This window comes from Aulonocara stuartgranti (assembly GCF_965226115.1).
Source record: "Aulonocara stuartgranti genome assembly, chromosome: 10".
NCBI lineage: Eukaryota > Metazoa > Chordata > Actinopteri > Cichliformes > Cichlidae > Aulonocara > Aulonocara stuartgranti.
The window spans coordinates 27350676-27377851 of NC_138946.1; the positions used below are offsets into that span (position 1 = coordinate 27350676).

Here is a 27176-nt window from a genome sequence, read left to right on the forward strand (position 1 = left end):
CTATTTTGGGCGCCGATTTTCTTTGTGCCCACGGACTGCTGGTCGATGCACTGTCTTTTTCTTCAATACCCTGAATCGGGCTAATTTAGTGACTTCAGGGAATGTTTTTCAGCATTTGCTCTTGGAGTTCCCTTCACTGACTTTTCCTAATTTCTCGAACACGGCAACGAAGCACGGGGTTGAACATTATATTCCGACGGTCGGTCCCCCGGTGTTCGCGCGCGCACCGCCTCGACCCCGCGAAACTCTCCGTCGCTCAGGAAGAGTTTTCCGCAATAGAGCGCCTCGACATAGTGCAGCGCTCGAATAGTGCCTGGGCTTCTCCGCTACACATGGTGCCCAAGTCAGACGGTCGGTGGCTGCCGTGTGGGGATTTTTGCCGTTTGAATAATGTCACGGAGAACGACCATTACCCCATTCCCCACATCCAGGATTTTTCCGCCCACCTCGCCGGCACCTCGATTTTTTCTAAAATTGACTTGGTGCGGGGGTATCACCAGGTTCCCGTGCACGCCGAAGACTTCCCCAAAACTGCCGTTATTACCCCTTTCGGCCTATTTGAATTTTTGCACATGCCGTTTGGCCTGAAAGGCGCCGCCCAGACTTTTCAGCGGTTGATGGTGTCACGGCGGGGTGCGCCGATGTGTGTGGAAACAGGACCCAGAAGCAGATGATGACGAGGAATTGTAATGATTAACAGAAAGGTGAACCTTTAATGCGATGACGGCAGGGAAATGAACCAAGAGACCAAAAACAAACAGGCAAAACACTAAGAAACAAAATACTAAATGGTACTGAGACCAAAACCTAAACTATGACTGTGGTGGAAAAATAATAAACAAAGACCATGACTAAGACTGTGACCCTGGTGAGATAAACAGACGAACCGACAATGGCATGAAGAAAACAAAAGGCTTAAATACAGACATGAGGTGATCAGGGGAAGTGGGGACACATGGGGGAACAGCTGACAGACATAAACCTAATGACAGGACCAGGAGAGAAAGCTAAATACAATGAACAAAGAACACATGACATTGTCAAAATAAAACAGGAAATACTAAAACATGACAACACAACTTAACAGACCTAATACGTGATGAATAATTACAAAACCCCAAAACATAGAAAACCAAGAACAATAACTACCTAAACTAAAGGAAAATAGGAAATAACACAAAACTGATCACATAACAAAATGAGACAAATAGAAAGAAAACTCAGAGTGCTGGGTTGGAGACCCAGCCTGTGACAGAGCCCCCCCCTCAAGGGCGGATTCCAGACGCCCGAAAACACCCAGAAAACAAAACCACAACAACCCACCAAGGGCGGGCGGCGGGGGCCCAGGACGGAGGGCCAGAAACAAGGCCACAAAAAACAAAGAAACGAAAACACACAGAGCAAACACAACAATGGCACAAAAAGTCCGAGACCCGACTTCAGGAGGGCGACCATGAACCCGGCAGAACAGGAGCGAATGGCGAAGCGGTTCAGGTGGCCGCCCCGGAGGCCGACAACAAAACAAAAGACAGTTCAAAAGTTCAGGAGGCTGACCAGGAGGCCAACGATCCAGCAGTCCAAAATCCATGAGCTCAGGGGGCCGACCCGGAGGCCAACGGTCCAAGAGCCCAGAAAACAGTTCAGGAGGCCGGCCAGGTAGAAGGCACCGGTGGCGACGGAGCAGATCAGGAGGCCGACCGGGCGGGAGGCAGCGACGGCGACCGAGCAGGTCAGGAGGCCGGCCGGGCGGGAGGCACTGGTGGCGTAGCAGTCCAGGGGGCCGTCCATGACGGCGGCGTAGTTCAGAGGGCTGTCCACGACGGCAACGACGTCCAGTCATCGGCCGGACAGAACGTGCAGGACGAGCAGGCCGGACAGGATGTGCAGACCGGACCGGACGTGCAGGACGAGCAGGCCGGACAGGACGTGCAGGCCGGACAGGACGAGCAGGACGTGCAGGACGAGCAGGACGAGCAGGCCGGACGGGACGAGCAGGCCGGACGGGAAGTGCAGGAGCAGACGAAGCTGAACACTCGGAGGCCGGACCAGGCGGAGCTGCAGAGGCTGAGGCCGGACCAGGCGGAGCTGCAGAGGCTGAGGCCGGACCCGACGAGGATGAAGACTCTGATGAAGCTGGACCAGACGACGATGAAGACTCTGACGAAGCTGGACCAGACGACGATGAAGACTCGGACGAAGCTGGACCAGACGACGATGAAGACTCGGACGAAGCTGGACCAGACGAGGATGAAGACTCGGATGAAGCTGGACCAGGTGACGACGAGGCGGCCGCAGGTGGCGGCTGAACGGTCCCCTCGGACCCTCCAGCTGACGAGGCATGAGGCTGGACGGGCTCCTCGGGCCCTCCAGCTGACGAGGCAGGTTGCTTTTCAAGTTGCAGCAACACACAGTCTATAGTGGGTGAAATGAGTTCGTATGAGTTCTCAGACTGAGGTGTGGCAGAACCAGGTGAGGCGTCGTCCTCAGGCTGAGGCGTAGAAGCAGCAAGCAGTAGCGCAGCAGGTGGTGGTCCTGCAGGCGGCGGCACGGGAGCCGCAGGAGGTGGCGCTGCAGCCACAGGTGGTGAAGCAGAAGGTGGCCAGACGGGCTCCTCAGGCCCTCCAGCTGACGAGGCGTGAGGCTGGACGGGCTCCTCGGGCCCGCCAGCTGACGAAGCGTGAGGCTGGACGGGCTCCTCGGGCCCGCCAGCTGACGTGGCGTGAGGCTGGACGGGCTCCTCGGGCCCGCCAGCTGACGTGGCGTGAGGCTGGCTGGGTTCTCCTGAACCTCCAGCAGACGAAACATGAGGCTGGCTGGGTTCTCCTGAACCTCCAGCAGACGAAACATGAGGCTGGCTGGGTTCTCCTAAACCTCCAGCAGACGAAACATGAGGCTGGCTGGGTTCTCCTGAACCTCCAGCAGACGAAACATGAAGCTGGCTGGGTTCTCCTGAACCTCCAGCAAACGAAACATGAGGCCGGACGGGCTCCCCGGGCCCTCCGACTGACACTGAAATTGGCTGCACCAGCTGTACCTCCGTCTCCAAACCGGCCTGGATAGCAGTCCCACAGCAGCTTAGCTGAGCCTGATGGCTAGCTTTTCCAGGGCAAACAGTCTCTGTATAGCCGGGCTCATTAACCGGAAAAGTAGTGTCAGTTTCCATAACCTCCGGAGAAAAAACATGAGGTGCCAAGATATAGTCACTCACTTGTGTTTGTGTAATGGAGCGTCGGCGGCGCGCACGCCGTTTTTTCTTAGGAGTGGAAGACGGCGGTGAAATAGGTGGAAGTCCCTGGTAACTCCGAGGTCCCCCGAGAGCCAGTCGAGTTCCCCGGAAAGAGTGCTCGTGCTCCGGAATGAGCCACGGCTTCCACCGGAGCTCCTCCTCCAATAGAGCGCAGTATATCGACTGACGCTCGTCGTGATCTAAATCAACGGTGTCCAGCGCTTCCTCGCGCTGGACCGTGGCAGGAGTATGGCGAGACTGTGATGAGGGCGTGGAAACTGGTGAGCTGAGAGGTGGTGACGCTGTGGCGAATCTCAGCGAACCGACACGAACACACTCAGGTTCCGGAGGCAGCAATGGAGATGACTGATTGTGGGGTTGTTGTGACTGGTGGGTGCTGGAAGCCATTTCCTGACTCGACAGTGCCTGGGCCTGCAGCATCTCCTTTATCCTGGTAAAGGCAGCAACTATGGCAGGTGAGTCCGGGAGCTGGAGAAGGCGGGGATCCCTCTCCATAATAGCTTCAGCAACGCTAATCATTACCTGCTTGCTCTTTAAATCGGGCGCTGTAAGGATGCGGTCGAGGATCACTTGGATCCGAGCAGTCTCCTCCAGACACTCGGTGAGAGCAGCATCCGCTGGGTCCATACTGGTCGGTTCGTTCTGTCACGGCGGGGTGCGCCGATGTGTGTGGAAACAGGACCCAGAAGCAGATGATGACGAGGAATTGTAATGATTAACAGAAAGGTGAACCTTTAATGCGATGACGGCAGGGAAATGAACCAAGAGACCAAAAACAAACAGGCAAAACACTAAGAAACAAAATACTAAATGGTACTGAGACCAAAACCTAAACTATGACTGTGGTGGAAAAATAATAAACAAAGACCATGACTAAGACTGTGACCCTGGTGAGATAAACAGACGAACCGACAATGGCATGAAGAAAACAAAAGGCTTAAATACAGACATGAGGTGATCAGGGGAAGTGGGGACACATGGGGGAACAGCTGACAGACATAAACCTAATGACAGGACCAGGAGAGAAAGCTAAATACAATGAACAAAGAACACATGACATTGTCAAAATAAAACAGGAAATACTAAAACATGACAACACAACTTAACAGACCTAATACGTGATGAATAATTACAAAACCCCAAAACATAGAAAACCAAGAACAATAACTACCTAAACTAAAGGAAAATAGGAAATAACACAAAACTGATCACATAACAAAATGAGACAAATAGAAAGAAAACTCAGAGTGCTGGGTTGGAGACCCAGCCTGTGACAGATGGACTCTGTTTTGCGCAGGCTGCCTTTCGTCTTCGTGTACCTTGACGATATATTGGTGGCCAGCTGCTCTGAGAGTCAGTACGCGTCCCAAATGCATCAGGTTTTCCTAGTGCTTGGCGGCACACGGCCTGATCGTCAACCCCTCCAAGTGCCAGTTCGGCTTGCCGGTGCTGGATTTCTTGGGCCACCACCTTTCCGCTGACGGTGTGGTTCCGTTGCCAGACAAGGTCCGGGCCGTTTCGGCTTTTCCGCGTCCTGCGTCCGTTAAAGCACTGCAGGAGTTCTTGGGGATGGTCAATTTCTACAACCGCTTTCTCCCCAGAGCTGCGCACCTGCTGCAGCCTCTCTATGCTGCCTTGAAGGGTAAAACAGCTAAGGACCCGATTGATTGGCTCCCTGAACGCATTCAGGCATTTTCTGGGGCCAAGACCGCGCTGGCAAACGCCGCCCTGCTGGCCCACCCGTTTCCGTCGGCGGAGATTGCGGTGACCTCCGACGCGTCGGACGTGGCAGACAGGGGCCCCCAGTTCATTTCCGAGCTTTGGTCTGCCATGGCTGACGGCCTGGGGGTCAAGGTCCACCGAACCACTGCGTACCACCCGCAGGCCAACGGGATGTGCGAACGTTTCCACCGGTCGCTTAAGGCCGCGTTCCGTGCTTCTCTCACAGATGGCAACTGGGTTGACCGCCTTCCATGGGTTTTACTGGGGTTGCGCTGCGCAGTTAAAGAAGACCTTGGGGTTTCCCCGGCTGAACTTGTCCTTGGTCAGCCCCTCCAGGTCCCCGGGAAATTCTTGCCTGAGAGCCCACCCCGTGCTTCGCTCCCTCTGTGCTGTCTCTCCGTCCCCCAAGAGACTCGTTTTCTCTTCCTGGCCCAGTGCACCATTGTGTGCCCGACACCTTTGTTCCGAGGTCGTTGGACTCTTCGCAGTTTGTTTTTGTCAGGCATGACGCTCGTAGGCCTCTGCTGTGTCCACTGTATGACGGCCCCTTTCGGGTTATTCAACCGGGCCGGAAGCATTTCCTTTTGGATTTTGGGGGTCGGCAGGAGGCTGTTTCTATTGACAGACTTAAACCAGCACATGTGCTTCTGGATGACCAGGTGGTGCCGGTTCAGGCCCCCCGCCGTGGCCGCCCGCCTTCCAGTGGACTGGACAACCCTGCTTCTTCCTCTGGGAGCACCCCCCACCTGGCGGGGCCCGAGCTATCTTCAGTTTTTCCTGACCGCCCATGCCAGCCTGGCCCTCAGGCTTGTTTCCCCTCCGCCAGCTCTCCACCTCCGCGGTTCAGCCGTTCTGGACGTTTAATTAAAGCAAGGGTTCTGGACTAGGGGATGACCCTACTGGGTGTTTGGGGGGGGCATGTGTGGTGGACCACTGGAGGGCTCCACTCACACCCAGTTCTCAGGAAGTGTTGTTGCTGTGTTTTGGAGGGAAAGTGTTCAGTTCTGTGGTGATGAGTAATAAACGAGCAGTGTTTATCGAGAGCTCTCGTGTCGTCTGTGTTTACCTCCACAATTGTTCCCTTTACCCCGAGTCCTAAAGTGTATATTTATTTTTTTACTCTTAAATATTTATTGTTCGTTTACTTGCACTGCTGTAACTGGAGCCTCGTCGTCTCGTCTCTCTATATACTGGACTGTATGTAGCGGAGATGACAATAAAGTTTAATTTGACTTCAGCAGCGAGCAGACGCACTGAGGGCTCTCGCGCTCACTTTTTGCGTATAGAATTTTGAAAGCACATCGGTGCAAATTATAAGTCTGTATCATGATGTCTGGTGTTTTCGTGTTTGTTGTTTTGTTTTTATTTTCTTTTATTTCGCGAGTTGGTTATTAGATGCTGCTCCAGCCAGTCAGAGAATCCCCCGCCGCCCCGCCCTCTCCTCTCTGCGCCGCAAGCAGCAGGCGCACTTCGCAAACGAAGGGCGCCCTTACTCCCAGCAAATGGGCGATAGAAAACCGATCGGTGCCTATGACATTCCCAATATGCGCTGGCATGATGTCGGGGCAGCATGAGTACAAGCAATTTTTTTTTTTGCCGATGCCCGTGATGCCGCCCCGGGCAACCGCCCGTGTCGCCCGTATCGCCCGTATCTAAAACCGCTACTGCCCATGTTTTCATATTCAGTGGTTCCTCGCTAACGCGGGTCACCTTTCGCGGCCTCGGTGTTTTGCTTTTTTTTTCTCTTTTTTTTAACAGCGCATTGTGTTCTGCGTCCTGATCTGCTGTAAACCATTGTCAATCAATCACTTGCCGTGTCTCCTGTACAGTACAGAATGCGTTCAGCTTGTCAAATTTACATAAATCTTCGATAGCTAGTAGTGTGACTCTGAAGTGCTGTACTGTATGTTTGCAAGTTTTCTTCCCAACAAACACAACAATGTCGACGAAACGTTTTGCATAATTGTAAAAAATAAAGTTGGCTACTTAGCGGATTTCACCTATCGCGGGTTATTTTTAGAAGATAACTCACGCGATAAACAAGGGAACAGTATATTCTGGCAGTTATCTCAGTAATATTTTTGAATACTAAGACATTTATGTGCCTTCTGTATATCTTTCTGTGAAACTACCAGTACACATTCTGATAAGTCTGCAAGAAATGTATTTTTATATGGTAATTTTGCAAAGATTTGAGTTCTTAGCTACTTGATTCCTTCTTTCTTATCAGTAGACCTATATGCGATTCACTCTGATTCACCTTTTCGCAGTCAGTCTTTGCTGACAAAAGGTGACACTGATTCAACATTAGAGTTTTTATTCAAACAATAATTATTGGCATAAAACAACTGCAAACAGTTTTCATTTACACAAAACAACCGACTAAAGTCACATACAGAACAAGCATACACCTTTTTTTTCAAAATATTTGAGTCGCCTTTTTTGTTTTATTGTGAATCATGCCTCAGAGCGTATCATTCATGCATTGACATCATGCAGCAGTATCTCTATGAGAAATAGGGCATTTAAGGGAAAGTTGGCATTTCCTTACTATTTTTGGTTAACTTAATATCCTCAAGGTTACATAATCTCATGACAGTGTTTTGTTAACAAAATCTTTTAAACAAACGTGATATCGAATTTGTCATTGAACCTATATGTTGTACATGGGCAGAGATTACAGTTTTATTTGATTCTAAAAGAGGGATTCACACAATTGGAGACAATAGAGGACAGCCCGCATCAAGTAATTGCCAGTAAGCTAACTAACCATGTTTTCTCCACCTCTGGGACACTGAATGCTATCAGTTTTCAAGATCCACTTGAGTGTTTTTGTATTCTAACCTCACATTTATACCCAAGGGGTTAAAAAAAATCCCTTACATAATCAATACCTTTGTGAAAACTCAACGTCATGACCCCATATTACAAAGGCATAACCCCAAAAGGTTGGATGTCATTTCTCTGTAAGCTCTTTGTATGTTATGACACCTATTGTTCCAACCTGCCGACATGAATAGACCTGATCTATATATGCCCTACTTCTAACATGAATCAGACTCAATCGGACACAAATAATATGTATAACTGCTACCCTCACCAAGTCATCAACAGGCTAAAAAGGTATGTTTTCCAGAAACTTAATTCCCAGCTGAAGGTCCATTTGCTTACATTGTGTGTTTCTGCTTGGAAATTTTCACTAGTAGCTGAAGTGACTGTGCTTCCTAGAACCTTCTCTTTTATAAGGCCTTTTGTTTGTAGTAGCTTTGTTTCCTCTTTTCATTCTTTCTCTGTAAACTGTAGCTTAGATGTGCACACAGCTCACTGTGCAACGGTTCTGAATCCGAGTCGCATATATACCGAGTTCAAAGGAATATGGCTAGATGTTCCAAAAACAGAAGATAGAGTTATATGCAGTATATGTCCTTGGCGCAGAATATCATTTAAAAAAAAAAAGAGAGACAAAATTCATCACAAATGAACCAGTTGGAGTGCCGTTTTCACAATGATCAATCTTTTTAAATGAAGAAAGGCCAGTTGAATACAGTATGTCAACTTGAATGGCTGATTCTTTTATTTTAAATTTGTTTATCTTCCATAATGATTCACACATCATTTTAAGTGTTTTGATGTGGTTTACTTTACACATCAATTTCTTGTTCATTTTGTATGTGAATACAGAAAAGTGTAAAACTCTATGTAGCACTCTCTGTCTCATTTCTTCCAAAGAAGCTGTTGAAGGCTTTTACTGTAACTTCATTTTTAGAGAAATCTTCAACCTCATTGGCCAATTATAGTTCAATTCAATTCAATTCAATTTATATAGTGTCAAATCACAAAAACAGTTCCCTGAAGGCGCAAATGTCAGAAATTCCCTATGAGAAAGCACTTGGTGAAAGTGGAAAGGAAAAACTACATTTTAACAGGAAGAACCTATCTTTGTGGGAAGCCCCTAGCAACCTAGGACTTTTACACTCTAACTAAGGGTTCAGGATCACCTCCCATATGGAAAAGATATATATAAATCTTATAAAGTTTTTATCTGTCTTGTATGAAACTTATATGAAAAGCATACAAGAGTGAAAACACATATAAGATCCCTTGAAAAATTATAAAATGGAACTTGTATGTTTTGTATACGTACTAAAAATATATATGAAAGTAATAATATATGAAAGTGTCCACTTTCATGAGTAAATCATGTAAGCCTTATATGATTTATATATGATTTACTCATGAAAGTGGACACTTTCATGAGTAAATCATATATGTTTTTACTATTTCTTTTCCATATGGGCTGCTTCAGCCCTAACTATATGCTTTATCAAAAAGTAAACTTATAAGTCTAATGTTAAAAGTAGAGAGGTTGTCAGGCTCCCAAATCCGAACTGGAAACTGGTTCCACAGAAGAGGGGCCCGAAGGCTCTGCCTTTAAATACCCTAGGAAACAAAAGTAAACCAGCAGTCAGAGAGCAAAGTGCTCTATTGGCATTATATGATACTATGAAGCCTTAATGGCAAGATGGTGCCTAATTATTCAAGACTTTGTATGTGATGAGAAGGATTTTAAATTTGACTCTGGGTTTAATAAGGAGACAATAAATAGAAGCTAATATTAGAGAACTATGTTCTGTTTTTTAATCTCTGTCACTGCAGCTCCCTGCAGCATTTTGGATCAACTGAAGGCTTTTGAGGAGTTTTTTAGGACAACCGCATAATAATGAATTACATTCAGTGCAGCTCTAAAAATTATGTTTTTAATTTTAGAGATACTGCGCAAATGCAATCTGCAGTCGTACGTATTTGTTTGGTATGCACAATGAAGGACATATCCTGGTCAAAATAATTCCTGGTTAGGAATCTGGTTAGATGCTATGTTTCTAAATTTGAAGGGCAGAGTACAGTAACCTCAGTTTTATCTGAATTTAGAAGCAGAAAATTAGAGGTCATCCAAGTCATTATGTCTTTAAGACATTATTCCAGTTTAACTAACTGGTGTGTGTCATCTGGCTTCATGGATAGACAAAGCTGGGTGTCATCTGCATAGCAACAAAAACGTATACAATGCCATTGAATAATACTGCCTGAGGGAAGCATGTATAATGTAAATAGACTTGGTCCTAGCATGGAGCCCCATGGAACTCCATGCTTAACCTAGTGCATGCTGGCTCACTGTCTTACTTTAGCAGTTGAATATGATGGCAGCATTTCAACAAATTATGTATGGCTATAAAAAGCCACCTTATAGCACCTTATAGCATGCAGCAACTTGCAGCAACTGAAAGGCTTTATACGGTTATTAATATCAGTAAATCAATCATTCTTTTTGCATACTTTTCCCATCCTTCTTTGTTGGAAAGGTGAAGAGATGTAATGTTTTGAAAAACAAAAACCCCCCAAAAATTAAAGTTAGACTTACAGCAGTATCAAGTACAATTACGGTAGGAAATTAAATGAAAGTCGGCCTGTCCACACTGGAAAACAGCCCATGGAGGTACCACACAATGCCCTTCAACCAAGCTATAGAGAAAACATTGGAACCTAATTTTTAATTTCATGCTTCCGTAAATCTAATGTAAGCTGATCCCACAAAAAATCCGCCTTTCACATTAACAATATAAAAGGGAAACACCACTATAAAGGAAATAATAGTCACCTAGTTAACAAAGGGATTCTTTTTCAAAGTGCTGGTAAATCCTGGGGGATTTCTGACTTGTAGTGAAGGTCATAGATCAAACAGATTGTGCTCTTCCAACTTCCCCTTTATATTTTATGCAAATTCCCAAAAATGTGTTGAAAAACATGTCACCTGTATACTGTGTGCTGCATAAAAGCATAACGCAATGGATATGGAACATGATAATATTAAGTATTTAAAAATAATACAGTGTCATTATTTTTTTAATCCTTAACACTGACTGCAGTAATGAAAAGCTATGAGAAAAAAACGTTCTCCTACTTCTTTTAGACATTTCTCAGCATTCTGGGAGCATCAGTTACTCCCCCTTATGTTTTATGTTCTGTCTTCTAACTGGTAATGAGGCTGAAGAGGGTGTTTTCCTCCAGTAAACAGATATTGTTTAGTATAACATGTCTGCAGACTCCATCAATTGCTCCTAATATTGTTATAGTCTAACCCTTTTGGCTTTAAATAACGCATCTGTGCAGATTACAAATCGCTAAACATCAATGATTTAATGTAGACCACTGTCTTATTGTTTTATTTGGTAACTATTTTAGATCTGTGCTCAGTCAATAGTCAATCACATGGCTACTTGAAATGATGACTCATAGTTACAAAGACACAATATCTGCCCTCAACTGGAAAGGAGCATTTTACTGTCTTTCAGCAGATTCTATTTGTTTAAATCCTTCAACTTTACAGTTTTAATGCACTGTCCAACTTATTGAATGAAGTGATTAAACCTACTCCATTTGTTATTTTTTGCTACAGATATTCTAATACATAAAGACTTGGTATTTCTGCTTCTGACAAATGTATAGTATAAACAATATACAGCTGATGATGCTATGTTTTGGTTCATGAAATAGTTTTGCATTTGCATTTCGTTGCCCTGTACCTGTGCATGTGCAATGACAATAAAGTTGAATTCTATTCTATTCTATTTTAAACTTATATGTGAGTTGAGATTAATATTGTCATACTGATGATCCAGTCAGATTGATTTTATTAGTTCTTACTGGATGTTGAAATTACACTGCACAGTCACCTCAACTGTGGAAGGGTAATGATTTGGGCTTGTTTTGCAGCCACAGGTTCTGGCCACCTTGTAGTCATTGAGTTGACTATGAGCTTCTCTGCATACCAAAGTATTAAAAGAACTGTGGATAAACAAATGCCCCCAAACCTCAATGACCTGTAAAAATGCTATAAAAGAAGAGTGGGCCAAAATTTCGCTTCAAAGATTTGACAAAGAGAGACTAAGTTAAGTTCTACAAACTATAAAAATCATGGGTTGAACTTTGTTTTGCATAGGACTACATAGAGTCTTGTGTAAATTTTCTTTTCCACAACTGCATCTTTACAACTTAATAAATATACCAGCAGTTAGCCAGAAAGCATGGGGGCATTTTCTTTGTTTTAAGTTTTTTTCTTCCTCCTCCAACTGCCACTCATTCAGGTGTGCAGAGATTTTGCATCAGATGTTTGTACTGCCCACAGAAAATTGTGGCATGAATAGAAAATTGAAATAAGGTATCTTTTCTGTCCCCTAACTAATTTAAGATGATTGCATTCCATAATAAAATACAAAGGAATAAAACGTTAGCTCCATGAGTTTAGTTGCTACCGCAATTTTTAACGCATGATGATGACAACGACTAAAAATGGCATTTTAAATTATGGTTTTTCACCCATGTTAAAAACAGTTTGCACGCATGCAATTAGACTCTGAAAACCTTAATTTAACCTAACATTAATTTACAGGAAAAAAGCAAAAAAAGACCGAAAATATTAGCAAGATATGAGTGAATATTTATCTCCCCAGAAACTTGACTTCAAATGAAAGACAGTGCGCCTTTGAGCTGGATGTAAAATATTAGCTGCTTTTTGCTAGCAAATGACCCTTTCTTAACTTAAACTTAATGCATTTAAAAATGTGGTTCTGTGTGACTAACTTTTAACTCTTTAATTGTCATATTCATATTTGTTTGCTTCCCACCATATATGGGAAAGAAAAAGTTGCCAACAATAGATTTTCAAGACAAAGCAGTTGGTCACCTCAAAATATGTAGACTTGCTCTGTGTGTATGGTGATTGTTTCTTTGTCGTCTCCGAGAAGTTTGGAAAGTTAGCCTGGTGTAACTTAATCCTTATATTTTTGTTAAGCCACTGTTTTGGGTGCCACTCAAGGAAGGAGCCCTGAATTAGTCCTTGAAATCACAGACAAAGGCTATGAACAGCCAACATGTTTCTCTGCACCTCAGGAAGGAATTAGTCTTTGGTAGTAATTTGTTAACCTGCTCTATGATTCAGAGGCTCCGGGCATTTCCTTGTCAATACTCATATAACAGCAGTAGTTACAAAATATTTTCTGTATCCGAAATATAATCACAGAGTCACCTTAGCCAACTCACTTGGAGTGTTAGATATTAGATTAAGGAAGGTAGGCAGTAATTTGTGGGGGGGAAAAGAAAAAAGAAGCTTTTACATAATCTTTACCCAGAACATTCATCTAAGTTCCACACTGCACATAAGTTATGCCTTTGTAGCAAACAAACAGGCTTGTTTTTACCGTCATGCATACAAGAAGGTAAAGAGTGCTGTGCCTTATGCTTTCACTTATTTGTCAGTCATCAGCTTTCAGTGGGAATAATTGCCTCAAAATCCCGCAGCTCTCCTGTTTTAGAGCACCTCTGTGTGAGAGAGTCCTACATACACACACAGGACCTAAGCCAGAGCCTTGTCCCTCTCTGCAAGTGTGTGCAGGGATGAGTAGGACCACACCTTCTGAGAGCACTACCTGAAACTGGAGATGCGGGGGTACCAGTGAAGGGTTAGCTTTCATTGTCTTTGTCTTTTTTTTGCCCCTCCTGGTTCTTTTAAGCATAGACAGGTACAGGGCCTTTGACTATTAACATACAATGCTCTGGTATTTATTGTTTTACGTAATCTCTATCACTGAATCCAGGTACTTATAGTCAAGCAGGGTTAAGGAGATGAAAGACCTAAAACACGTAGCGCTGGATACTCTGAGCTCCCTGCCTCCATTTCTACGCAAACTTTCTGTATATTCCGTGTGACTTTTGGAATTAAGTTGCCAGCTATTTGTGCTCTGATGACATTTTTGTAGGTTTCTTTTGTCGGGAAGAAACCAGTTTTATTTTTATTTAATTTTTTGTTGTGGGGCAAGATAATTTTTTACATCAGGTATGTATTTTTTTATATGAAATACTGAGTTTATATTGCTTTATTTCAAATGCTGTCTTTGATCATTATGACCATTTTTACATGAATCGAACTTGACAAGTCAGTGGATGTTAATGTCTTTAAATCTACCTTTTATCTGTCACTGAAGTGACCGATAAGTGTACATTGCTGTATCACTGTACATTGACACTGATCTCAGAACATTAAAATCATATAGTGTTAAATTTGTTGAGGTACTTTTCTCTAAGAGTTCTTTCTTCTTTCATAATTTGTCAGAAAAACTACAAAAGTATCACTTTTTTTAATATCTACAGTGAGATTATATGTTGAAAAACCCACCAATTCTCTATTTCAATGGCACAAAAACGTCTCCGTTAAAGGGACTGACAGTGTTATTCTCTGCTTTTTCTCCGATATTAAGGGGTATTTTTGTGGGGCCGAGATCTTTCAGCTATTTCTGTGAGAAGGGAGGGGAAGCAGAGCTGACACAAAAGGCAACATTATTCCCCAGCGGATCTGCGCTACATCCTACCATGAATGGAGTATTGAAAAACATAACATTGGGGACTAGATTATTTTTCATCCCTCATAACTGAGCCATTTGTCCCAGAGTTTCAAGTGGTTTGTTGGTACAGTCTGCAAATGAGACAGCCGTGGTTCTCCAGTGCTGCGCTGGTGTTAAAATCCCCACCTCCCAATTGGATGTACAATGACTTCTCTGTGGGCTTCTGGCCTTTGGAACTGTACCTTTGGAGACAATGCAAATGGAACTGACCTGGATGAAAACATGTCAGTCCATAGTTTCTGCTTTTACGCTTTCTTGTCACTAAATGGCCTTGGGAAAGTGGTGTGTTAAATTTGCCTCGGCGAGCCCCCAAACGTTATATTTATACCGTAGAGCTGCTAAATATTTTAATGTCCCTCTCACATGCCTTTGTCTTTTTGCCTAACGCTCTCCAAGGAGACTAGAGGCGCCCCCACAGTGTCATCAGGTGCCTAAGCATTTTGGAGGTTTCTAGTGACAGATTGCAGGAAGCAGCGTTTTTGCCTGACGATGGGGACCACAGAAAGCAGAAATGTCTTTTTGTGCCCCCTAGGTCCGGAATGTCCACTATCTCGAGGGGCCAATATCAAATTCTCCCCTCATCATCCCCTAATACACATTCCTGTGTAAGGTCAGGGGGGATTCTGCATGAGCAAAGAGACAAACAACCACATGCTTCTAACAACACTTCTTGATTCTTTGCTTGAAAGCTCCATGAGAAATTTGGAATTGAGCAATTGCAAAATTCCTCATCACTGATGAAGAATTGAGTCTGCAAAATGAAAACAGGCTTCACACGCCAGTCCTATAACATCAAAGTGAACTGGATACTAAAAAAAAAAGTGATCAGGGTGTTTAATAAATTTATATGTTTGAATTATATAAACAGAACACAAACCTTCTGATCAGGCTGAAACTGATTTGAGCAGTTCAGGAAATTTAGGTCCAGCCTAAGCTAAATGCATCTACGACACAATTCGCTGGTGTTTCTATACTTAGCTGAAAACTGTGTTCCCTTCCAGTCCTGTTTTTAAGGAACAAACAAGTTTCACAGCACTCAGATTTTAGAAGTTTTTGCAATGCCCTTGTCTTTGTCCTTGCCCTCATAATAATTTTTCCTGTGAAATTAAAGTAAAATCTGGTGTCTCCTACTACTACTTTCTAAAAAGTAAAAGGGCACGATTTTGATTGAAACTATACTGTAACATACCATAACACAACACAGTAATGTGCTGTTTGCATTTATTTTTCTTCAAAGACAACAGCACTGATATTAATAAAGCATACTACTATGCAAAACATTTTGTATTTTATTGTATTGTAAGTTAGAATATAAAACACCTTGAGGCGATTGGTTTTTAAAGCCTGAACTGTGAAATGAATAATGGCCAACGAATTATTTTAAAAATGGGGAGTTTATTGAACCATCTGACAACTTTGTTTTAAAAATTAATTAAATTTTAATTTCCATATATGATTTTTAATTTGTTTTTGTATTGCCACATCTGAGATTTATTTTTTAAAGTCCTTTAAAATTTTGTAAAAACAGTTTTTATTGTTAAATTTGTTTAAGTTTTTAAGGTGAAAAAATAATAACACTAATGATGAGGAAGTCTCCACTACTACTACAACTAGATGCGGAGGAGATATAAATAAACTTGAACTGGATTTTCAGTATAATGCTACTGTGCAGTTTATGTTGAAAATTTTAAACCTTTTTGCACCACTACTGTGCATCCTTATACATTTTTCTTTTAATTAATTTGCGGTACTAAATAAATGTCATTCATTTCAGTTTCTCAGTTCTGAAGAATGAAGGGTATTTAGAATCTGGTTACATTACTATCTGACGATGATTACTGAGTGATTTGTCGGTGAATCCCAATATTCTCTGCCTGATGGAAAACCCCTTGAAAAAATGACACAGGTATCCAACTGTGCTTGTAACACAAGACTTCTCCAGCTGCTGATAATGGTCACAAGCTAACCTTCCTCACTTTCAACTATGAGGGCAACAGATGTCATCCTGCTGCCAGATCTGACCACTGTGTCCATTTTGTGCTTACAAAACTGCAATGTAACACAACACTTTGTTGTCTATATTCTCCTTGTTGTTTTGGCAGTACCATTAATAGATGGTGCCATGTCCTGATATCTGTGAAACGTGGGTGGCTGTTTGAATGAAAACAGAGATTCCTCACATCCTTTTTGTGTCACTTAGGAAACAACCAGCGTCATGTGATTCCTGGGAAAGATTTTTGTCTGAGCTGTCCTCTTCTATCAGGCTTGACCTCAGACTACCATCAATACAATACCAACAGCTTCGGGCTTAATCAGTGAAAACAATCCAATACTACTAATTAGGCTTGTCTGAACCAAGATTAAAAACAGCTGGCTGCAATGTTGTAGTAGAAAAGTGTAGCCCACTGGTTACATCTCAACATTACGGGACACCAAATTAGAGGGACTGAGCGAGTGTGAATCTGTGTTTTGCAGGCGGATGGCCAGTCAGGGAGCCATGCGAGGCCAGCGCGTGGTGGAGAGTGAATGCAGGTGCTGGAACCCAGCCGTCTGGCTCCTGGTTTCTCTGCTGGGAACCCTCGTCTTGGTAGCCGTCAGTATTCTGTTGAGATTTGGTGAGTGCTTGGAAATGGGAGTACGTTCAATGAATTGCTGCACATAAGGGAAGACCGTTCACTCATGATGCTACCTGAATGTAATAATGCAGAAAGCTTTACTTCATGTCATGTGATAGTAGACAACAAATTATGTTTGTTCTGCATCATCATTGCTGTGCATTGTTGTCCATTACAATGTGACAAAAAGAAAAGCTTAAGGAGTTTATGCTTTTCTTTCAGATTCTCGGTGACCAGTTTTGGATAGAGCAGCTTATTAAATTATGTCATTTCCCATAGGGGACATATTCCCACTAACCAAAGGCTGGACTGTGGCTGTAAGAAGTCTAAAATCTTAAGTATGCTGTACACTTCCATTAGATTATTTTTTTTCAGTGAGTGCCTTCAACATACTGTCTAATCCATGAATTCACTTTGAGATTTGGGACATCTCCCAAAACAGAAAATGTTGCCATGGAGATGAATTGAGCCAGTTTGTGACACATGAGATGATTTCTTCTGTGCCACTGTTTAAGCACATTCGAGGCACTAATAATGCTCGAGAACCTGGTGTACTTGCAAGTAAACGCCCTGTAGATGAGTGCTTTTGTGTCCACAGCCACTACCTGGCCAGTGTTTCCACAGCAATAGTTGGTTAAAAGCCCTGCAGTTGATTTTGAAGTGAGACAAGATCAATTTGACTCACTGAATCAACACGTGGGCACAGCAACTTATTTAAATGTGCTGACAGCACATAACTGCTTTTGTCTCTGGACAGAGCCAACAGATGACGAAACGTGTGCCTCACTAACCTTTTAATTTTGTGCTTTAATTTCAGGGGACATCAAAATAAGCAGACGGGCTTTACCCGGTAAGTAACATCCAAGTTAATCGCCACTTACTTTTCTATTTCCTTGCGATCCGCTCTTCCAGAAAACAAATGCAAACCCTGCATGAGACCTTAGGTTTCATGTATGTTCATGTTTCAGAGTCACAAACACATGGGACCAGCCCGTGAAGTGACCCACATTGGGTGCAATGGTTATCTCTTTAGTGTCTTTGTTCGGTGCAGAAATCTGAGATATTGTATTAGTCTTCGGGCATAGACTGTCCTCCATCCATTGTGGGATGTAGCCTCACATCACAGGGTTGCACATGGACCCCTTGTGTTTTGCATAGCAATATATATACTTAAGCATGAAAATGCTTCAATGTAGTCAGCTTAATATAAAGTAAGCTGTACTTGATGAGAGTATTTGCAAAAGTTAAAGCAGGATGCTAACATATTTCTGTAGCATCGGGTACAGTCTGAACAGGCCTGCTGTTGTGATTTCAGTCTGTCTCTCATGTTACAGGAAAATAGATATAGTAGATATAGTGTACAGTAACTATAGAACAACAAAAACCACCTTTCATCAAATAATTTAACCATACACTCTCACTTTCTTTCACATGTCCAATCCTCCCTTTGTTTTCAGACAGTGGCGTGCAAAGCCCAGTGAAGACGGAGTATCAAGGTAAGTTTGAAATAGACAGTGACCTCCACATCCAGTCCACACATTCACATCCATCTGGCAACAGCCTAAAACATTCGGGGTGAAAAAATTATCTGCATCCTAGTCACGTCATGAAAACCTATCAGCGTCTGGCTGTATGTCAGTGAAAGAAAGTACAGAAGGTAGCACAGCGCCTGGGGCTCTTTAAACAAGGTCACTTTCCCAGCTCTCCATTTCTCTAATCCCTACTTAATTGCTATATAACCTCCTATCCTCCTCCTGCATCCATTTCACTCACTTCCAAGGAGTCATGTGGCTTATTGATAGCCTTAATTTAGGATTAGACTTTTTTTTCCCAGAGGAATTTTTTCTTTCCTATTACCTGTCATTACATTAGAGCCTGGCCAGTCTCTTTTCTTCATATCAGAAGCACATGTTTTCAAAATGTCTCCTCTGAGAGAGAAAGCCTGACAAATATTTTCTGCTCATCTCTCTGAAGTACAACTGATGAATGGGCGGAGCAGGTGTGAGGGCAGAGTGGAGGTGCAATACAACGGCTCGTGGGGCACCGTGTGTGATGACGATTGGGACATGGTGGATGCAAATGTCGTGTGTCGTCAGCTGGGATGCGGGGTGGCTGTGGCGGTGTACAGCAGCTCTAAGTTTGGACAGGGCACTGGGCTCATCATGTTGGATAATGTGGACTGCAGAGGAAGTGAAATGGAGCTCAGCCAGTGCCGTAGTCTGGGGTGGGGCATCCACAACTGTTACCACTATGAAGATGTGGGTGTCACCTGCAGAGGTAAAATACAAAATTCTAAGTGGATAAAACCCCAAGTGGGAGGAGGAAAAAAAGGAATAAACATAATGAAATTGCTGCTTTTCTTTTCATTCGGCCGCTAGAACCAACCTTGCTGGGGTTCAGAGGTCTTGAGGAACCCAGCACACCACCCCAGTCCATATCTGGTTTACGTAAGTGCCCTCTGCTTTTATGAAAATGAGACTGGTCTTCTGCCAGTGTATAGATAGATAGATTATTGAAACAGATACCTAACCCAGCAAAACATGAAAATTAATATAATAAATATGTCATGACTGACACTTTGTTCATATAAAAATTAAAGCTGCACTAATTTGTATACATAGGTCTATACAAAGTCATTTGTATGTGAGTGTGTTAACTCACTGTATTATAATCATTTACCTACAGAAAAATGATCCTCAAAACTGAAGTTTCTCTCTGTCTTGTAGAGACTTTCAGTTCACATTTGCTGTTTTACTGCACTTTTTGCTATTTGTCCTTCTCTCATGATGGATGTGGACCCAAATGCAGAAAACAAAAGCCATAACCTCTATTCCAGCATAGCAGGAGTCCAATAAGTGTCAAACAACAAAGTCCAAAACCAGGGAATACTCACAAGCAGCCATGCAGGAAAAAAACAGTGAACAAAAACAGCATGACACGACAGAGAACTAAGGCCAGCTGAGGCTTTAAATGCCAGGGACTAATCCTGGAAAAAACAACAGCTGGGGAAAATAAAGAACAGGTGAAACACATGAATGATAACAGCACAGGGGATATAAAACTTAATACCAAATACAGGAGAGAACTAACTTGCAAAGTAAAGCAGGACACGAGTGACAAACGGGGCACAGAGACAAAAACTCAAGTTAAACTGAAAGCAAAGAATAATATGAATAACCAATAACCATAAACTGAAAGAAAGATTATAGTAACAAGCCTAGAAAACAAACTCTAAACAAAACATAAAATATAGCACAAAGAACTAGATTAAAGCAACAACTCTAAACATATATGACACAGAAAACCCAGGTCATGGGATGACTAAAGGTTCAAATGAAACAAAAAACTGCTCAAACTTAAAGCATACTTAAACCCAAAAGAAAACTATGGACCATGACACTCCGAGCCCAAAGGGAGAACGAACTAAAACCAACAAATTGAATTCATCTGGTGGCCATAAGCATGCCTGCTTATATTACTCTGTTTTGGTTGGATGTGCAGCTGGCAGATGTGTGTGAATTTGAAATTGAATGTTTGATTACATAGCAGTGAGGGTTTTTTTGTTTTTCTCCATACCATAATGCACCCAAGCCAATCTATTGTCGTAGGTCTAAGCATCTAAACCAACAGGTGTGAAGATTAACTCCACACCTGTATGTGGAGTTAATCTTCAGGGGACAAAACTGATGAAATTGCTTTAAGCAAAAGATGCTGCACTGCCTCGCTGTTAAATAAGCAGATTAGGTTTTTCATATACTTACATCAGTGCAATACAAATTTTAAAAGTAATATATAAACAAACAAAGTATGACACAGACCACAGGGAACACCTTTAATTTATGTTGTATACTGTAAAGAATTCACCATCAGATCAGTTTTTCTTTAGATGATTTTCACGCCCTAATCAAATTGTTGCTGACAGGTGGTATGCCAGATGTTGCCACGAAATGCAAGGGCAGGTTGCATTAAAGAATGAACAATGGTTTATTTTGTCATTGTGCTCAGTCAAAAATGCGGGAAGACTCACAAAATGAACAACTTCATTAATCAAGGAACACAAATAGAACTGAAGCAATATATTATTTCAGTTCACCTTCAAAGACTTGTGGGATAATGGAAACTTTTGAACACGCCCCAAAGGCCTCATGAATTCCAGGCCATACCTATTGTTTGCTGGGTTTGCCTTTGTAGCAGTCATCCTCTTGTGTTTTCTTATAATCCCCCAAAGAATTGTGAGAGACCAAAAGAAGAAGAAGAAGAATTTAGTTAACAAGTTGACGTATCTAGCTACTTTTCCATTAACCACTATGTAACCCTGTGGGAATTGAGTAAAGGCGTCCAAATTCAGGGCTTTCTTAAATGATGGACACATAAGAATGGCTATTGTCTCCTTGTTTCTGTCCACAAAGAGGCATATGATGACAACATCTGTGCTTAGTGCAATATTAGATGTCAATTTAGCGCTTCACTTTTGGTTTTTCCTCTGCACTCTGTAGTGTGCATTGTATTGCCTTCTTTCTGTGTATCAGTGTCAAATCACAGCAGCTGCTGTTCCCTTTGATACCCCCAAAATGACATACATAGAGAATCTAATAAAAACTTACAGAGTATAAAAATATGCTCTGTAAAGAAAAAGCTTTATCAAGATTAGTGCCTACAAATCCCTCCCTCTCCTGCTTACTTTAGGAGATGGCACCATCCGTCTGATTAATGGACAGAACTCGTGCCAGGGCCGAGTCGAGATCTTCTACCAGGGAAACTGGGGGACAGTGTGCGATGATGACTGGGTACTCAACAATGCCAAGGTAGTATGCCAACAGAGTGGCTGCGGCAGTGCTGTCTCTGCACACACCAACTCCTACTTTGGCTACGGTACCGGGCTAATTCTTCTGGACAACGTCAACTGCCAGGGCACGGAGCAGGACCTGACTAAATGCAAGAGCCTGGGTTGGGGTAAACACAACTGTGGCCATCATGAGGACGCTGGGGTCACCTGCACCGGTACTCTTAGAACTGTCACATTAGCATGAGTAGCACACCTGCAACTAAGATATTAAGTTCACAATTACACTTTAGCATGATAGCCTGCCAGAGTGAAAGTTATGTTATGTAAGTGAAACTTATGGCAAAAATTTAGCAAGTATCAGAAAATCAGTCAGATTCATCTTAGCTGGACAGCAAAAATGTCTGCACAGAATTTAGTTGCATTTCATAAAGCACTGGTATAAATTTTATTTTTCACCCACTTTAGGGTCCACTACTATACCACCAGTAGCAACAGGGGCCCAGAGAGGGCTGTGGGGAACATTGAACACTGAAGGTAAAACGTACCATTCACTACACACTATGTTCAACTTTGTGCAAACAAGCTCAGTCTGATTATTGCTTCTGTTCACCAGCCTGTTCCATTTGTTGTCCTGGGTTAATAATTAATAATAGGAACAAAATGTGCATTTTGATATATGACCAACAGGGTGAGCCATTCTTCCCCTGTTGATCATATACATGCTGCACCACAGTGCCACAAAACAAAGTGGTGCATGTGTTCCATAACCTAACCCTGCCATCATAAACGGGTTGTCTGGTGTATTCATGTATCAAGTAATTGTATTTTTTCTGTCTTCCCCTACAACTACACAAAAAGTTCCAGTCACCAAGTCACCAAGCACAACAACAACAGTTACAACAACAACAACAACAACAACCACCCAAACAAGAGGTAGCATTCTGTTTGATGTATAAAAATTAAGTGTGTGTGTGTGTGTGTGTGTGTGTGTGTGTGTGTGTGTGTGTGTGTGTGTGCGTGCGTGCGTGCGTTTTAGTATTGAACACTGTGCACCATCAGCAATGTAATCTACAAAGAAAAGAATTTCTAGTCTAAAATTGCAATAACGCATCCGTGTGTTTCGCCTCTTGCAGTTACGTCAGCCATTCGTGTGGTAAATGGCAACAGTAGCTGCCAGGGTCGTGTAGAGGTCCTCTACAAAAATGTTTGGGGGACAGTGTGTGATGATGACTGGGACATGCCCAATGCCAAAGTAGTGTGTAGGCAGCTTGGATGTGGCGCACCTATTGCAGCCAAGTCCAATGCCTACTTTGGCCACGGTTCAGGCCCAATCTTGCTGGACAATGTGGATTGTAGTGGATTTGAACTAGAGCTATCCCAGTGCTTCCACCTGGGGTGGGGTCAGCACAACTGTGGCCATCATGAGGATGCTGGAGTTATCTGCGCACGTAAGACCTTATTTATTTTCTCGCAGCACTAAACTAGGCTTCATTAAACATACACTTATAGCACGTGCATATACTGAACTTGGTAAATGTCTGTAATGTCTGTACTATTGTCATATGAACAATGTTGGGAAGGTTACTTTTAAAATGTATTCCACTACAGATTACAGAATACATGCCCCAAAATGTATTTCGTAACGTATTCCATTATGTTACTCAATGAGAGTAACGTATTCTGAATACTTTGGATTACCTATTATATTATCATGCTTTTTACAACTACATGAATGTACTATTGCTGTGTGAATTATTACTTTTACTGAATGTTACTCACCATACCAATACCGATTAGATTTTTTTAAAATCTTAATATAAAATGAGTAACAGTAGGGTGGACATTAGGTAAGGCTGCACTTTTTGCAGCGATCTCGTATAGAAAACTGTTTCACACGTATATAAAACAGGTCCACGGCTCTGAACCGTAGTAAAGGGACCTCTGGGTTCCGTGTCAGGCTTGTAGATGAAAACTAGCTTTACTTTGTTGTCTGGGTCAACCTTGCTAGCGAGAGACAGAGAGAGGCATTGAAAGGCTGCTTCAATAGAATATTTTGTTTTGGAGAAAAACACGAAAAAGGTGTACAGTTGAGTCTTAATAGCTTACTTACAACTGGGCTCGTCAGGCACTCTTTTTGGCTGCAGTGGTTATTATTATATTTGCATGCTTCCATCACCCGCTTCTGGTCGGTGACAGCTCATACTTTTTGACTCTCCTTTTTCTCCCTCCCTCGCTCACAGACACATAACGGGTATGGCAATCGATTCTCCCTGCAGCACGGACTACACTGCCCATGAGGCTACATTCTTTAGGGCGATGCCTGTAACACTCTGCCTATTGCCTTCATATTAAATCATTTTTGTGAATAATTTTTAAAAATATTTCTTCACGTCATTATGCGGGCCGCAAGTAGGTGTGACATGGGCCGCGAGATTGAGACACAGACATTAGAGCATCTTAATGCGTGTTTTGTCAAAAATAGAGAGGCTATAGTTAGGCATAGCCAAACATATGAAACAGGAAAATACCGCCGTGTAATCCCTTTATTTCAGCAAAGTAACTGTATTCTGAATACCACCTTTTTAAATGGTAACTGTAAAGGAATACAGTTACTCATATCTTGTATTTTAAATACGTAACGGCGGTACATGTATTCCGTTACTCCCCAACACTGCATATGAACATATGAATGACTTCTGGCTTTGCGGGAACTTCATGAGTTCCCCTAAAAGCCCATACCACCTATGTATCTAGTCATCTACACCCGCCCTGCTGGGCTGGCCAGTTGCAATGCATGACTATAGTACTTTGAGGACGAAACAGCCCAGAGAGCATGAAAAACAGTGGATGAGTCAAGGCACATCAGCGTCACTGAATGCCTCCATGCCAAATATGACTTCTTTCAGGCTAAATCAAAAGCACAAATATCCTCTTTTATATGTACTGTAAATCCTTGGTTCCAAATTAATCAGGAAATGTTTTAATGCAGTTTCTTTTTAACAGTAGCAGTTGCTTTGAGTAGTTTTGCCTTTAGTAAGTAATTAGAACAGATAAAGGGGTGTAATTTGTGCAAACATCTTTACAAAAACATAGTCTGTTATAAACAGACTGTTATAAACAGACTTTGCAGAGGCAATATCTTGATGAAATTGCCTCTGCAAAGTCTGTGTCTGGGTTATTGGCTTCTAGGAACAGAAGAAGCAAACAGGTTTCTTATAAGTCATTAAAATCCCTGTTAGATAAGTGTGATATTACTTTTGTGACCTAATATTCAATGACTATTCCTTGAATACATGAACATAATTCTCTCTTCTCTGTTTCCCCTTAGCTTTTGATCCCCAGTTTTTTGATCTTGCAAGTGTGCGTGAATTCAGAGTAACAGAAACAATACCAACAACCACCACCACACAACCACCTGAAGGTAAGTCACATATACCCTCAGTTATTTCACAATAATGTCACCTTCCTCTGGACTGATTCTCAGAAGCAATCAATGCTCAAAGTTTAAAAGAATTGTTTTTTATGTAGGTTTGGTAAGACTGGTGGGTGGCCAGCACCGGTGTGAGGGTCGAGTGGAAATGTACTTGAATTCAGGATGGGGCACAGTGTGCGATGATGCCTGGGACCTCCCAGATGCCCAGGTGGTGTGCCGTCAAGTGGGCTGCGGTGAAGCCATAGCAGCTCGGGGAGAAGCTTACTTTGGGCCCGGCACGGGAACAATCCTGCTAGACAACCTCAAGTGCAGAGGTACTGAGAGATCCCTGCAGAGCTGCTCCCATATATCCTGGAATGTACACAACTGCGACCACTCTGAAGATGCTGGTGTCACCTGCTCGCCATCATGATTTCAGCAGAACCGCACTCCCACCAACATGTGTTAGGATGTGGGTGTACCGTCCTCGGACTTGTGTACATTATGTAAATAACAGCTGACACATTGCTGAAGTAATATTCCACCATCACCAACATAAGTAACAGTTAATATGCCATTCCATGATTATATTCTATAACTATATAAGCCTATTAAGCACTTTATAAATATATTATGTAAAACAAAATGTACACAGTTGTTTGATAAATGAAGAAAAGTAAAGCTTTTAACTGTCTGTCTTTCTGTTTTTGTTAAAATATATACTGTACATGTTATTTTTCACTTAAGGAATATACTTGAGGAAGTCTGTGGATTAAAGCTATTTTTACAGAACAGCCTCTGCTCCACAATCCACAAATATGTATGATATAACATAAATGACACTGTATACTATAATCTATAACACTGAAATACACATAAATAAATGTGGTATAGCTTGTATATACATGAAATAACTGTGCTTTTATTCCATAATTATTTATATATATATATATATATATATATATATATATATATATATATATATATATATATATATATATATATATATATATATATATATATATTAGGGGTGCAACGATATTCATATTGATATTGAACCGTTCCAGTCGGGCTACCAAAATTTATCTCTGCCCTGCCTGTCGGCCTATTGTAGGAAGGAAAAATATATGTCAATGCTTTTGCATTGTTTCGGAAATATAGCTGGGTAATTATGTCATTGGCATCGGTGAGCCACTGTCAATATGTGACATATTGAAATCGCGTTTGAATTTGCGCTGGGTTTTTTGCTTTCACTTTGCAATCGCGCGAACTGTGTATAGAGAGCGACAGCACTGATTGGTGAGTGATGATAATTTGCGCACCAATTCCTCTGACATAGTCTTATCAATCGTTAGCTTACTATGCAAACATGACAAGTGAACTCTCCCACAGCAAGCTTAAACATGTGAGAGGTTGATCGCGCAGAGAATCGCTGAGCGTTATGTGAGTGCGCGTGTAAAAGCAGCAGGATATATATTTTAGTTCTGCTGAGCCAAATAAGACAGGTCAGGGTGAAGAAGTGACAGCCAAAGAAAAGCTTACCACAAAACGGAAAAGTTATGACAAATCAGACTATAAGGCAAAAAGAAAGTGCAGCTTTATGGTTTCATGGACAAAAGAATTTCTGTGGCTGCAATATGACAAGCTAAATAACCAGGGCTGCACATAAGTGGTCTGCAGGTGCGCATTCGCTGTCAAAATAAAAAAGATAAACAAGATAAGAAATTTCAACGCGTGTTTGCGTACATAAGATTTTCAGGAGGAGGACAGACATTTGTTTAGAACTCTTAAAGATGTCGAAGAAGCTCCTTTAAGCAATTACTGTGATGTTCCTCCACCTCCAAAGAAATGTCAGAAGGAGTCCGAACCACAAAAGAAGCGTGTATTCTCGGAAAAGTAGTTGCAGGAGGTGAGCTGGCTTCAAACAAATGATGAACGC

General features: G+C 42.4%; 1 protein-coding gene across 4 annotated transcripts in view; it reads left to right on the forward strand.

The window, feature by feature from the left end:
* LOC309715447 (scavenger receptor cysteine-rich domain-containing group B protein) overlaps positions 1–26101 on the forward strand; it is a 33879-nt gene extending 7778 nt beyond the window's left edge. For 3 of the 4 annotated variants that reach the window (XM_082548594.1, XM_082548591.1, XM_082548592.1), the window contains exons 2-12: positions 16900–17039; positions 17857–17889; positions 18497–18535; positions 19014–19316; positions 19418–19486; positions 21726–22040; positions 22291–22359; positions 22684–22758; positions 22959–23273; positions 25154–25246; positions 25354–26101. In XM_082548594.1, coding sequence (XP_082404720.1) covers positions 16904–17039; positions 17857–17889; positions 18497–18535; positions 19014–19316; positions 19418–19486; positions 21726–22040; positions 22291–22359; positions 22684–22758; positions 22959–23273; positions 25154–25246; positions 25354–25670 — 1764 coding nt within the window. In that variant the 5' untranslated portion in view covers positions 16900–16903 and the 3' untranslated portion in view covers positions 25671–26101. Of the gene's footprint in view, positions 1–13352; positions 13860–16899; positions 17040–17856; positions 17890–18496; positions 18536–19013; positions 19317–19417; positions 19487–21725; positions 22041–22290; positions 22360–22683; positions 22759–22958; positions 23274–25153; positions 25247–25353 lie in introns of those variants that run through there. The other variant, XM_082548593.1, reaches the window with a different exon arrangement.
* The last annotated feature ends 1075 nt before the right edge of the window (positions 26102–27176 follow it).